We start from the raw sequence: 13,531 nt of genomic DNA on the forward strand, positions 1-13,531 counted from the left end.
TCAGTTCTGCCCACAAATGTTCTGTAGGATTGAGGTCAGGGCTTTATGATGGCCACTCCAATACCTTGACTTTGTTGTCCTTAAGCCATTTTGCCACAACTTTGGAAGAATGCTTGCGGTCATTGTCCATTTGGAAGACCCATTTGCGACCAAGCTTTAACTTCCTGACTGATGTCTTGAGACGTTGCTTCACTATATCAACATAATTTTCCTTCACATGATGCCATCTATTTTGTGAGATGCACCAGTCCCTCCTGCAGCAAAGCACCCCAAGAGACATGATGCTGCCACCCCCGTGCTTCACGCTTGGGATGGTGTTCTTCGGCTTGCAAGCCTCCCCCTTTTTCCTCCAAACATAATGATGGTCATTATGGCCAAACAGTTCTATTTTTGTTTCATCAGACCAGAGGACATTTCTCCAAAAGTACGATCTTTGTCCCCATGTGCAGTTGCAAACCATAGTCTGGCTTTTTATGGCAGTTTTGGAGCAGTGGCTTCTTCCTTGTTGAGCAGCCTTTCAGGTTACGTCAATATATGACTTGTTTTACTGTGGATATTGATACTTTTGTACCTGTTTCCTCCAGCATCTTCACAAGGTCCTTTGCTGTTGTTCTGGGATTAATTGCACTTTTCGCACCAAAGTACGTTCATCTCTAGGAGACAGAATGTATCTCCTTCCTGAGCGGTATGACGGCTGCGTGGTCCCATGGTGTTTATACTTGCATACTATTGTTTGTACAGGTGAACGTGGTACCTTCAGGCGTTTGGAAATTGCTCCCAAGGATGAACCAGACTTGTGGAGGTCTACAATTTTATTTTCTGAGGTCTTGGCTGATTTCTTTTGATTTTCCCATGATTTCAAGCAAAGAGGCACTGAGTTTGAAGGTAGGCCTTGAAATACATCCACAAGTACACCTCCAATTGACTCAAATGATGTCAATTAGCCTATCAGAAGCTTCTAAAGCCATGACAATTTTCTGGAATTTTCCTGACCCACTTTTCCTGACCCACTTTTTTCTGACCCACTGGAATTGTGATACAGTGAATTATAACTGAAATAATCTGTCTGTAAACAATTGTTGGAAAAATTACTTGTGTCGTGCACAAAGAAGACGTCCTAACCAACTTGCCAAAACTATAGTTTGTTAACAAGAAATTTGTGGAGTGGTTGAAAAACGAGTTTTAATGACGCCAACCTAAGTGTACGTAAACTTCCGACTTCAACTGTATAGGGCAGGTAGTCAAGGAGGTGATGGAGTCCAGGTGAGGAGGTGATGGAGTCCAGGTGAGTCTGATGATGCGCAGGTGCTCGTAACGATGGTGACAGGTGTGCGCCATAACGAGCAGCCTGGTGACCTAGAGGCCGGACAGGGAGCACACGTGACAGTACCCCCTCCCCGACACGCGGCTCCAGTCGCAGGACGTCGACCAAAATGACCATCCCGGGGATCAGGAGCGGACCGGTCACCTCTGCTGAGGTGCGGGAAACCTGTCAGTCCCGCTGAGACGCGGGAGCATGGCGACCTACAGCGCCGGAGAGAGAACATACGTGACGGTACCCCCTCCCCGGCGCGTTCGGCTCCAGCCGCAGGACGCCAATCAAAGGGATGATCCCGGGGATCCGGGGCGGACCGGTCGCCTCCGCTGAGGCGCAGAAACCTGATGAACCAGCTGAGGCGTGATGAGCCGGCTGAGACCTCCCCAGTTGCCTCGGTCGAGTCAAAATATCCGAGGGTGTGTTCTGTCCAATACTTACCCAGCGCTGGGTTACCAAATAACCCAAAATGGGTTGTTTTTAACCCAGCATTTTTTTGCGTGTACAGTGCTTCAATGAGGCGTTGAGATAAACAGTTAGTTACACATGTCAACTTAAGGGAGAGAAATTTGCCAGTATTAAATGATTAGTTAGTGTTGCCAGACTGTTTCTGTTGGTTGCCATGGTACATACCCCGTTGTCGGGTGTGGCCAGTGAGTCGTAGAGGCGGCAGAGGGAGGAGACTCCATTGAGCTCGGTGATGGCCACCAGCTCCTTACAGCTGCGCTTCTTGAACGCTATGGTCTTCTCTGTGTACTTATCAAACAACCGCTTCAGGTAGTCCACTTCAACCTGCAGGGAAACGGAGGGAGGGAGAGAGAGAGAGAAAGGGGCGGGGGGGAGAGAAGAGAAAGAGGAAGAAGGGGGAGAGAGTGGGGTGCGAGCAAAAAGGCAAAAAGGGGAGAGAGGGAAGGAGAGGAGAGACAGAAGGAAAGGAGGGAGAGAGAGGGAGAGAGAGATGAGGGGAGAGACCGACGGGGCAAGGAAGAGAGAGAGAGGAGAGAGGAACGAGAATAGAAAGGGTTAATAATCAGAGCACCTTCATACAGTAGGTAAACCTGTGGTGCAGCTAGCCTGTTACCTTCTGTCGTTTGTCCATCCAGGACTGGACGTAGGGCTTCCAGCCCAGGTCTGAGCAGTCGTTGTAGACCATCCCACAGCGAGACACCGTGGCTGGGGAAGCCTGGGACAGGTCCTCACACTCAAACAACAGAGACACCTACGCACACAATACAAAATAAGATGATACTGTAACGGTCCTACGTTGTGATCCTAATTACTGTAGATAAGAACTTACAGATGGTAGTTACTGTACTACGGTATTTGTCGTATATCATTTTGAATGCAGACGTGTCTGTGTGTTTGTGTGTGTGTGTGTGTGTGTGCACTTGCATGTCACCTGTTCTGGCATGGATATTCTCTCTCCGTTGATGAGAGTGAGAACCTTGTTGTCGTCCATGACAGAGTTCATGCTCTCGATCCACAGAGTGTCCACCGGGCCGTCAAAAACGATCCACTTCTCATCGGGCTTCTCATCTGGGCGCAGGGGCAGTGGGAAGGAGGGAGGGGGACAAGGTTGGGAGGGGGACGAGGTTAAGAGTGGGGCGGACACACACGCATGCACGTACGTAGACATACACGCGCAAATCACAACACAAACTGTGTCATCGTCAATCTCATTGACTCATTATTTGTACCCCCCTCGGCCCTCGTCCTAGTCACTTTCCCTTGGGGAAATCCCCGTCGAAACCGGATGCAGTTTGATTGCCATCTTAAGTGGAGGTCCAATTCAGAAACGTTGCCCCCCTCGCCTCTCGATTTCGCTCGAGGGAGTGAATGAAGAACTTTGATCACTTGTGGGGTTAATATGACCCACCAGTCAACGCAATCTGTAGTCACGTGTCAAACTCCGGTGGCCGCAAAGTGTCAAATTCAATCAACACGGCTGCATTTTCGGCATGTCAGACAGAATTATGAAGCTTGCTTGCCAAAATAAATAAATATATATATGGACAATATTGACTTTAGCGTTGGCAAAATGGCTTAGTCTCGTAGTGAGGAGCTTATAAAACGTAGCTAGATTCCTAAACACATTTTTGGGGAATTCTGAAATGTATTGGAATAAATGACTAGAAAACTAGCTAGCCAGCTATAGGTTACTGTAGCTAGCTACCTGACAGGAGTGCTAGAGAGCTACGTTAGCTGGCTAGCTACATTAATAGCATTAGCTTGGTTGTTTTTCAGCTCAACTTCTAGATTTCCACCTCTCCGATCATCACTCTCCCTCGCTTGGGCAAGGGACATTTAAGGTACACTCGGATGTGACGATGTAAAACGTCATTCAAGTGCTGAGGGTTTAGGGCTGAGGGCTGTCTACTTTTGAGTTTGAAACGCAGCCCCTTTTATCTACTCTGCCATATGCAACTTATTCACCAAACCACAGTACACAACCATCTGGTTCAACACTCTTGATATGCGAGACAGAGAGAGAGAGACACAGCAGCCCCACTGGCTGTCCAGTGGTTAACCACACACCACCATCATCAAACCTGTCACACACACACACACACAAACACAAACACAGACAGCAGAGCAAACTGCCACATGTCCTCTGGGCTGATTCTCCACTTCATAAAGGGAGAGGGAGGGAGGGAGGGAGGGAGGGAGGGAGGGAGGGAGGGAGGGAGGGAGGGAGGGAGAAAAAAGAGGGAGAGAACATAGACAAACAGCAGATGGGAAGGAGAGAACTGAACTGCACATCCTGATTGATAAAAGAATGAGTGGTGCAGTGGTCTAAGCTGTGCCACTAGAGATCCGGGTTCGAGTCCAGGCTCTGTCGCAGCTGTCCGCGACCGCGAGGCACATGGGGCGGTGGACAATTGGCCTAGCGTCGTCCGGGTTAGGCGAGGGTTTGGCCAGCAGGGATGTCCTTGTCCCATCGCGCACTAGCGACTCCTGTGGCGGGCCGGGCGCTGTGCACGCTGACACGGTCACCAGGTGTATGGTGTTTCCTCCGACACATTGGTGCGGCTGGCTTCCGGGTTAAGTGGGCGTTGTGTCAAGAAGCAGTGTGGCTTGGTTGGGTTGTGTTTCGGAGGACGCATTGCTCTCGACCTTCGTGTCTCCCGAGTCCGTAAGGGAGTTGCAGAGATGAGACAAGACTGTAACTACCAATTGGACACCACGAAATTGGGGAGAAAAAGGGGTATTAAAAAAAATATATATATATATTTTTATTTAAAAAATAAAATAAATAAAGATGGAAGAGCAAAAGAACAATCCACACTAAGATCTAAAGACAAGGATGTGGCAATATAACCCAGGATGATGATATGGGCTGGAAAATAAGACGTCAGGGATGGAAGGACAGAAGGTGAAAAGAAAACCAGGCGGGAGGCAAAGCGGACAGCGGGTGTGGGATTGGTCGAGCACACGGCGCAGCATCACAACCTGCGCAGGCCTCTCACACGGCAGCAGAGAGCACTCCGTCCTTCCACTCGCTGTAGCCCAGGACATAGCAACCGTACAGCTCTCCCTGAGACAGAGACTTGGGACTGATGGGGAGGAGGGAGCAACCAGGGTGTTGGCTAAAGGCTGGGAGCCCAGGATATGCTGTATGGAACACTTCCACAACGAAGGGCACCCAGGAAGAAGGTACTGGGGCATGGAAAGACAAAGAGGCAATGGAGGGGGAAGAGATTAGGAACAGACACTGAAATGAATAAATGGTGGATATATAGGGGCACAAAATGGGCAATGGGATGGAAAAGGGGAAACCAGAGAGATCCGTGAAGGTGGAGAGTGGAGGGACGAGGTTAACTTCCATTTGAGGTCATTCAGAAGCAAAGAATAGATGGAATCAGTCTATATGAGTATAGGCACTGACGTACCGTATGAGTGTGTGGTCCTGTGACGAGCTACACAGCTTAACAGCCGCTCAGAGTGGAGACTCACACCGTCTCTCTGCATCAGTGTGCAGAGAGAGAGAGGAAGGAGAGAAGAGAGAGAGAAAGAGAAGGGGGAGAGAGAGAGAGAAGGGAGAGAGAGAAGGGGGAGAGAGAAGGGAGAGAGAGAGAGAGAGAGAGAGAGAAGGGAGAGAGAGAGAGAGAGAGAGAGAAGGGAGAGGAAGAGAGAAGGGAGGGGGAGAGAGAAGGGAGAGAGAGAGAGAAGGGAGAGAGAGTGAAGGGAGAAAGAGAGGGAGAGAGAGAGAGAAGGGAGAGAGAGAAGGGAGAGGGAGAAAGAGAGAGAAGGGAGGGAGAGAAGGGAGAGAGAGGGAAGGGAGAGAGGGAGAGTAGAGAGAGAGGTGAGAGAGAGAGAGAAGGGAGAGAGAGAGAGAGAAGGGAGAGAGAAGGGAGAGAGAGAGAAGGGAGAGAGAGAGAAGAGAGAGAGAGAGAAGGGAGAGAGAGAAGGGAGAGAGAGGGAAGGGAGAGAGGGAGAGAGAAGGGAGAGAGAGAGAAGGGAGAGAGAGAGAGAGAAGGGAGAGAGATAAGGGAGAGAGAGAGAAGGGAGAGAGAGAGAAGGGAGAGAGAGAGAAGGGAGAGAGAGAAGGGAGAGAGAGGGAAGGGAGAGAGGGAGAGAGAAGGGAGAGAGAGAGAGAGAGAGAGAGAGAGAGAGAGAGGGACAGAATCAGCAGGGACAGGGACCAGTTATATAGTAGGACAGAGTGAGTGTGGGCTGGACCCACAGGGGAGGAGAACTGGGTTTGGCGAACACAGAAAGAACACAGTGTGACATTTAATCCTATTGAAACGCTTGGTGACAAAATGGTGGGTGTGCCATGGTGAACTGATGAAAGAATGGTGGACTCGTTTGTGTGATTAATGAAGAAATACAAAAATAGGGCAAATGAACAAACACTTTCCCTCTTAGTGGATTCCTGGTGTGAGTGTGTGTGCAAACATGTGTGTGTTTGTGTGTTTGTGTGTACGGCACTTGTTTGTACATGCTTGTGAGTGTGTGTTCTACTGGGACAGAGGCGTGTGCCAGCGGTGTGTGTGTGTGTGTTGAACGAGGCCTGGAGTTTGGCCTTGAGTGCCTACTCCCTCCTGTATCTCCAGTGAGCAGTACACGCACTGTGGAGCAGAGGGACTGCAGAGCTGGAGAGGTAGAGAGGGGGAGAGAGAGAGGGGGAGAGCGAGGGAGTGGGGGAGAGAGAGGGAGGCAGCAGATGAAACAGTAGTGTCTGTCTTCTGCTGTGTTGCTACAGGACTGGAGAGGGAGGAGAGGAGAGGAGAGGAGGGGGAGGAGAGGAGCGGGAGGAGGGTGAGTAGAGGAGAGGGGAGGAGAAGAGAGGGAGGAGGGAGGGGAGAGGAGAGAGGGGGAGATGATAGGGAAGAGAATAGAAGAGGAGAGGAGATGAGAGGGAGGCAAGCACAGGAGGGTTGACGAGAGGAAAGGGAGGAGAGGGAGGGGGAGATGAGGGGGGTAGGAGAAGAGAGGAGAGGAGGGGAGGAGATAGGAGCGACCGAAAGGAGGAGAGGCGCTGAGAATGGAAGGAGGAGAAGGTAACAGCTCTCTGTAATGGCTGGCGACATGGAGGGATAAAGAGAGCGGAGAGAGAGAGAAGGCAGGATTCCAGAGTGGCGGGCTGCCGGGGTGATTCTGATGGGCAGGATGCAGCTGTATGAGAAAAGCGTTTCTCTCTCTCTACCTCTTTGTTGCAGGTTGTTTTCTATGCCATGGTCTCTCTCTCTCTCTCTCTCTCTCTCTCTCTCTCTCTCTCTCTCTCTCTCTCTCTCCCAAGACTTAGATTGCCAGAGGAACCAAGGACTAGGGAGTGATGCAGCACACATACCTCACTTTCAATTTCAGGCCACATGACATCTCTCTCTCTCTCTCTCTCTCTCTCTCTCTCTCTCTCTCTCTCTCTCTCTCTCTCTCTCTCTCTCTCTCTCTCTCTCAGGGATGGGAAAATTTGATGGGGGGGGGGGGGGGGGGCTACAAACAAACTGAACTCATCACGAAGGGCCGCAGTGGCTCGTGGGTCTGCATACTCATATCTATACCCCCCACCCTCTGAGGAAAGCGTTTTAAAGCTCATTTCCTGCAATTTTGCCATAGACGCAGAGAAAATGTTGCAGTTTTAAAGTCAGTTTGCTGTAATTCTACACAATCTGCCATGGGCCAGAGAGAAGATTTAGCAATTTTAGAACTAATTTCATGACTTTCTACTCGTTTTGCTATGGCACGGAGAGGAAAATTAGCAGTTTTACAGCGAATGTCCTGCAATTCTACACATTTTGCCATAGGGTGGAGGCAAATGTTTGAAATGTTTCATACTATAACTGGCCGGTAAATCGACCATGCTTACTACAAGTTCAGATAGCTGGATGCTAGACCAACTTACTACAAATGTTTTGCTGACATGGGCTAATTGACTGACTGCTGATGCACGACCACGTTTTTAAATTGCACCTTGTTTATTCTATTATTAACTCTCAATAATACGTTTTTTTTGGGGGGGTGAAATTGGTACAAAAGGGGGGTCATTCGGCCTGCGGGTCGCCAGCTGCCCACTCCTGCTCTAGATGTTAAAAGTGCCCTGGGCTCTCAGTCTCCCACATACGTCTATATTTCGATGGTATGACTGCTCTCCCCAACTAAAGCCTACAGAGCCAGGGCTATTCAATTCCCACCACTGTTGGCTTTCATCCTTCCCCTCTAATCAGGAACTGATTCAGGCCTGGAACAACAACATGTGAGTGGAAGTCTAGTGGACAATGAGTGACATTGAGGACAGTCTCTGGTCTACTGTAATAGAAATCCCATATCGGGGTTCAAACACTACTCGAATCCTTTCAAATAATTGGAGCGTTTGCTTTATCCTGCCAAGGGTGCCAGATGGGCGGGGCTCGCACTCCTGGGACTTTACTATTGGTTCCATTGCGCCAGGCAAGATCAATCAACCACAGCTAAAGTATTTGAAATGATTTTTGAACCCAGGTCTGCTATCTGTATAATGAATGTCCAGTACCTGCGCAGGCCCCTCTCATGAGGGAGGAGAGCACCCCGTCAGTCCACTCGTTGGTGGACAGGTCGTATTCTCCATACAGCTCCCCGAGGCTCACCGCCTTGGGGTTCAGAGGGCATTCCTGCATGGCGGGCACACACAGGTCACAGGTAAAGGTCAAGGGTGACGAGGTCAATCAGTGAGAGCATAAATAAGTCTCAAACGACACTCTATTCTCCATATTATGCACTAACTTAAGGGGAAAAGGTTGTTATTTTAGAGTTGCCCTAAAAGTGGACAAGGAGGGAGGGTGTAGGGGTTACAGAATGACAAGAGAGAGAAAGACACGGACAGACAGCGAGAGAGGGGACATGTTGATATCGCGTGGCTGCATGGAATAGCAACGTGCATGCCCCGCCCACCTGAGGATTTGTCTTTTTCAACCATCTAGTTCCTGTGTTTGAGGGGGGGCAAAATCCACTTGTCACTTAAATCTCGCCGGATTGACTGCTTTCATTTTACTCTTTCGTACTCTCGCTTGTGCCTGTTGTCTTTCCCCCGTTAACTTTACGACCGCGGAAACGTTTGTAATGACCTGTCAAACACACCCCGGTAACGGCCGAAATGGGCTCAACGGAATGGTCTTTCTGTTGAGTCTATAAGAACGCTAAAGCTGGGATTTAACGCACCGTCTCGACACTTACAGTGGGGAGAACAAGTATTTGATACACTGCCGATTTTGCAGGTTTTCCAACTTACAAAGCATGTAGAGGTCTGTAATTTTTATCATAGGTACACTTCAACTGTGAGAGACGGAATCTAAAACAAAAATCCAGAAAATCACATTGTATGATTTTTAAGTAATTAATTTGCATTTTATTGCATGACATAAGTATTTGATACATCAGAAAAGCAGAACTTAATATTTGGTACAGAAACCTTTGTTTGCAATTACAAAGATCATACGTTTCCTGTAGTTATTGACCAGGTTTGCACACACTGCAGCAGGGATTTTGGCCCACTCCTCCATACAGACCTTCTCCAGATCCTTCAGGTTTCGGGGCTGTCGCTGGGCAATACGGACTTTCAGCTCCCTCCAAAGATTTTCTATTGGGTTCAGGTCTGGAGACTGGCTAGGCCACTCCAGGACCTTGAGATGCTTCTTACGGAGCCACTCCTTAGTTGCCCTGGCTGTGTGTTTCGGGTCGTTGTCATGCTGGAAGATCCAGCCACGACCCATCTTCAATGCTCTTACTGAGGGAAGGAGGTTTTTGGCCAAGATCTCGCGATACATGGCCCCATCCATCCTCCCCTCAATATGGTGCAGTCGTCCTGTCCCCTTTGCAGAAAAGCATCCCCAAAGAATGATGTTTCCACCTCCATGCTTCACGGTTGGGAGGGTGTTCTTGGGGTTGTACTCAACCTTCTTCTTCCTCCAAACACGGCGAGTGGAGTTTAGACCAAAAAGCTCTATTTTTGTCTCATCAGACCACATGACCTTCTCCCATTCCTCCTCTGGATCATCCAGATGGTCATTGGCAAACTTCAGACGGGCCTGGACATGTGCTGGCTTGAGCAGGGGGACCTTGCGTGCGCTGCAGGATTTTAATCCATGACGGCGTAGTGTGTTACTAATGGTTTTCTTTGAGACTGTGGTCCCAGCTCTCTTCAGGTCATTGACCAGGTCCTGCCGTGTAGTTCTGGGCTGATCCCTCACATTCCTCATGATCATTGATGCCCCACGAGGTGAGATCTTGCATGGAGCCCCAGACCGAGGGTGGTTGACCGTCATCTTCAACTTCTTCCATTTTCTAATAATTGCGCCAACAGTTGTTGCCTTCTCACCAAGCTGCTTGCCTATTGTCCTGTAGCCCATCCCAGCCTTGTGCAGGTCTACAATTTTATCCCTGATGTCCTTACACAGCTCTCTGGTCTTGGCCATTGTGGAGAGATTGGAGTCTGTTTGATTGAGTGTGTGTACAGGTGTCTTTTATACAGGTAACAAGTTCAAACAGGTGCAGTTAATACAGGTAATGAGTGGAGAACAGGAGGGCTTCTTAAAGAAAAACTAACAGGTCTGTGAGAGCTGGAATTCTTACTGGTTGGTAGGTGATCAAATACTTATGTCATGCAATAAAATGCAAATTAATTACTTAAAAATCATACAATGTGATTTTTGGGATTTTTGTTTTAGATTCCGTCTCTCACAGTTGAAGTGTACCTATGATAAAAATTACAGACCTCTACATGCTTTGTAAGTAGGAAAACCTTCAAAATCGGCAGTGTATCAAATACTTGTTCTCCCCACTGTACATCACAAGAGAGAAAGAGACCTTTATTTTGATGGGTGTTCATTTTATGGGGAATTGAAGAAGAAAAAACGAATAATTTAATACAGTTGAAATGTTTACAAATGAGATGCGCTGAAATGAAAGCAACTTGTGAAAATGAACCCTTGGATCATAGTGATATTATGTCTGATCTCCCAAACAATGTGAAGTGTGTTTAGATAGGTGTCATCTAGAGCCAAGCCTGTTGATTTTACATTCCAGGGGACCTTGCTATTGACACACCTGTTGAAGTATGCATGAGAACGTGAAAACAACAGTAACTAATGAGGCAGCCTAGACAGGTAGTGTAAACAGAGCAGGTAGTGTAGACAGAGCAGGTGAGTGCAGGTAGTGTAAACAGAGCAGGTAGTGTAGACAGAGCAGGTGAGTGCAGGTAGGGTAAACAGAGCAGGGAGTGTAGACAGAGCAGGTGAGTGCAGGTAGGGTAAACAGAGCAGGTAGTGTAGACAGAGCAGGTGAGTGCAGGTAGGGTAAACAGAGCAGGTAGTGTAGACAGAGCAGGTGAGTGCAGGTAGGGTAAACAGAGCAGGTAGTGTAGACAGAGCAGGTGAGTGCAGGTAGGGTAAACAGAGCAGGTAGTGTAGACAGAGCAGGTGAGTGCAGGTAGGGTAAACAGAGCAGGTAGTGTAGACAGAGCAGGTGAGTGCAGGTAGTGTAAACAGAGCAGGTAGTGTAGACAGAGCAGGTGAGTGCAGGTAGGGTAGACAGAGCAAGTGAGTGCAGGTAGGGTAAACAGAGCAGGTGAGTGCAGGCAGGGTAAACAGAGCAGGTGAGTGCAGGCAGGGTAGACAGAGCAGATGAGTGCAGGCAGGGTAGACAGAGCAGGTGAGTGCAGCTGGGTAGACAGAGCAGGTGAGTACAGGTAGGGTAGACAGAGCAGGTGAGTGCAGGTAGGGTCGACAGAAAAGGTGAGTGCAGGTAGGGTAGACAGAGAAGGTAGTGTAGACAGAGCAGGTAGTGTAGACAGAGCAGGTGAGTGCAGGTAGGGTAAACAGAGCAGGTAGTGTAGACAGAGCAGGTGAGTGCAGGTAGGGTAAACAGAGCAGGTAGTGTAGACAGAGCAGGTGAGTGCAGGTAGGGTAAACAGAGCAGGTAGTGTAGACAGAGCAGGTGAGTGCAGGTAGGGTAAACAGAGCAGGTAGTGTAGACAGAGCAGGTGAGTGCAGGTAGGGTAAACAGAGCAGGTAGTGTAGACAGAGCAGGTGAGTGCAGGTAGGGTAAACAGAGCAGGTAGTGTAGACAGAGCAGGTGAGTGCAGGTAGGGTAGACAGAGCAAGTGAGTGCAGGTAGGGTAAACAGAGCAGGTGAGTGCAGGCAGGGTAAACAGAGCAGGTGAGTGCAGGCAGGGTAGACAGAGCAGATGAGTGCAGGCAGGGTAGACAGAGCAGGTGAGTGCAGCTGGGTAGACAGAGCAGGTGAGTACAGGTAGGGTAGACAGAGCAGGTGAGTGCAGGTAGGGTCGACAGAAAAGGTGAGTGCAGGTAGGGTAGACAGAGAAGGTAGTGTAGACAGAGCAGGTAGTGTAGACAGAGCAGGTGAGTGCAGGTAGGGTAAACAGAGCAGGTAGTGTAGACAGAGCAGGTGAGTGCAGGTAGGGTCAACAGAGCAGGTAGTGTAGACAGAGCAGGTGAGTGCAGGTAGGGTAAACAGAGCAGGTAGTGTAGACAGAGCAGGTGAGTGCAGGTAGGGTAAACAGAGCAGGTAGTGTAGACAGAGCAGGTGAGTGCAGGTAGGGTAAACAGAGCAGGTGAGTGCAGGTAAGGTAAACAGAGCAGGTGAGTGCAGGTAGGGTAAACAGAGCAGGTGAGTGCAGGTAGGGTAGACAGAGCAAGTGAGTGCAGGTAGGGTAAACAGAGCAGGTGAGTGCAGGCAGGGTAAACAGAGCAGGTGAGTGCAGGCAGGGTAGACAGAGCAGGTGAGTGCAGGCAGGGTAGACAGAGCAGGTGAGTGCAGCTGGGTAGACAGAGCAGGTGAGTACAGGTAGGGTAGACAGAGCAGGTGAGTGCAGGTAGGGTAGACAGAGCAGGTGAGTGCAGGTAGGGTAGACAGAGCAGGTAGTGTAGACAGAGCAGGTAGTGTAGACAGAGCAGGTGAGTGCAGGTAGGGTAAACAGAGCAGGTAGTGTAGACAGAGCAGGTGAGTGCAGGTAGGGTTAACAGAGCAGGTGAGTGCAGGTAGGGTAAACAGAGCAGGTGAGTGCAGGTAGGGTAAACAGAGCAGGTGAGTGCAGGTAGGGTAGACAGAGCAAGTGAGTGCAGGTAGGGTAAACAGAGCAGGTGAGTGCAGGTAGGGTAAACAGAGCAGGTGAGTGCAGGTAGGGTAGACAGAGCAAGTGAGTGCAGGTAGGGTAAACAGAGCAGGTGAGTGCAGCAGGGTAAACAGAGCAGGTGAGTGCAGGTAGGGTAAACAGAGCAGGTGAGTGCAGGTAGGGTCGACAGAGCAGGTGAGTGCAGGTAGGGTAGACAGAGCAGGTAGTGTAGACAGAGCAGGTAGTGTAGACAGAGCAGGTGAGTGCAGGTAGGGTAAACAGAGCAGGTAGTGTAGACAGAGCAGGTGAGTGCAGGTAGGGTCAACAGAGCAGGTAGTGTAGACAGAGCAGGTGAGTGCAGGTAGGGTAAACAGAGCAGGTAGTGTAGACAGAGCAGGTGAGTGCAGGTAGGGTAAACAGAGCAGGTGAGTGCAGGTAGGGTAAACAGAGCAGGTGAGTGCAGGTAGGGTAAACAGAGCAGGTGAGTGCAGGTAGGGTAGACAGAGCAAGTGAGTGCAGGTAGGGTAAACAGAGCAGGTGAGTGCAGGCAGGGTAAACAGAGCAGGTGAGTGCAGGCAGGGTAGACAGAGCAGGTGAGTGCAGGCAGGGTAGACAGAGCAGGTGAGTGCAGCTGGGTAGACAGAGCAGGTGAGTACAGGTAGGGTAGA

The 13,531-nt window shown here is 49.6% G+C and overlaps 1 protein-coding gene across 1 annotated transcript in view; it reads right to left on the reverse strand.

Annotated features, from left to right (window-relative positions):
* The window catches only part of dnah2 (dynein, axonemal, heavy chain 2), a 234,077-nt gene that overhangs the window by 69,297 nt on the left and 151,249 nt on the right, over positions 1–13,531 (reverse strand). Inside the window, exons 42-45 of the mRNA XM_071331387.1 lie at positions 8,289–8,406; positions 2,715–2,851; positions 2,397–2,534; positions 1,949–2,107 (exon numbers count right to left, since the gene is read on the reverse strand). Of these exons, the coding sequence (XP_071187488.1) occupies positions 1,949–2,107; positions 2,397–2,534; positions 2,715–2,851; positions 8,289–8,406 (552 nt within the window). The remainder of the gene's footprint in view (positions 1–1,948; positions 2,108–2,396; positions 2,535–2,714; positions 2,852–8,288; positions 8,407–13,531) is intronic.

Source organism: Salvelinus alpinus, chromosome 11 (assembly GCF_045679555.1).
Source record: "Salvelinus alpinus chromosome 11, SLU_Salpinus.1, whole genome shotgun sequence".
NCBI classification, from domain to species: domain Eukaryota; kingdom Metazoa; phylum Chordata; class Actinopteri; order Salmoniformes; family Salmonidae; genus Salvelinus; species Salvelinus alpinus.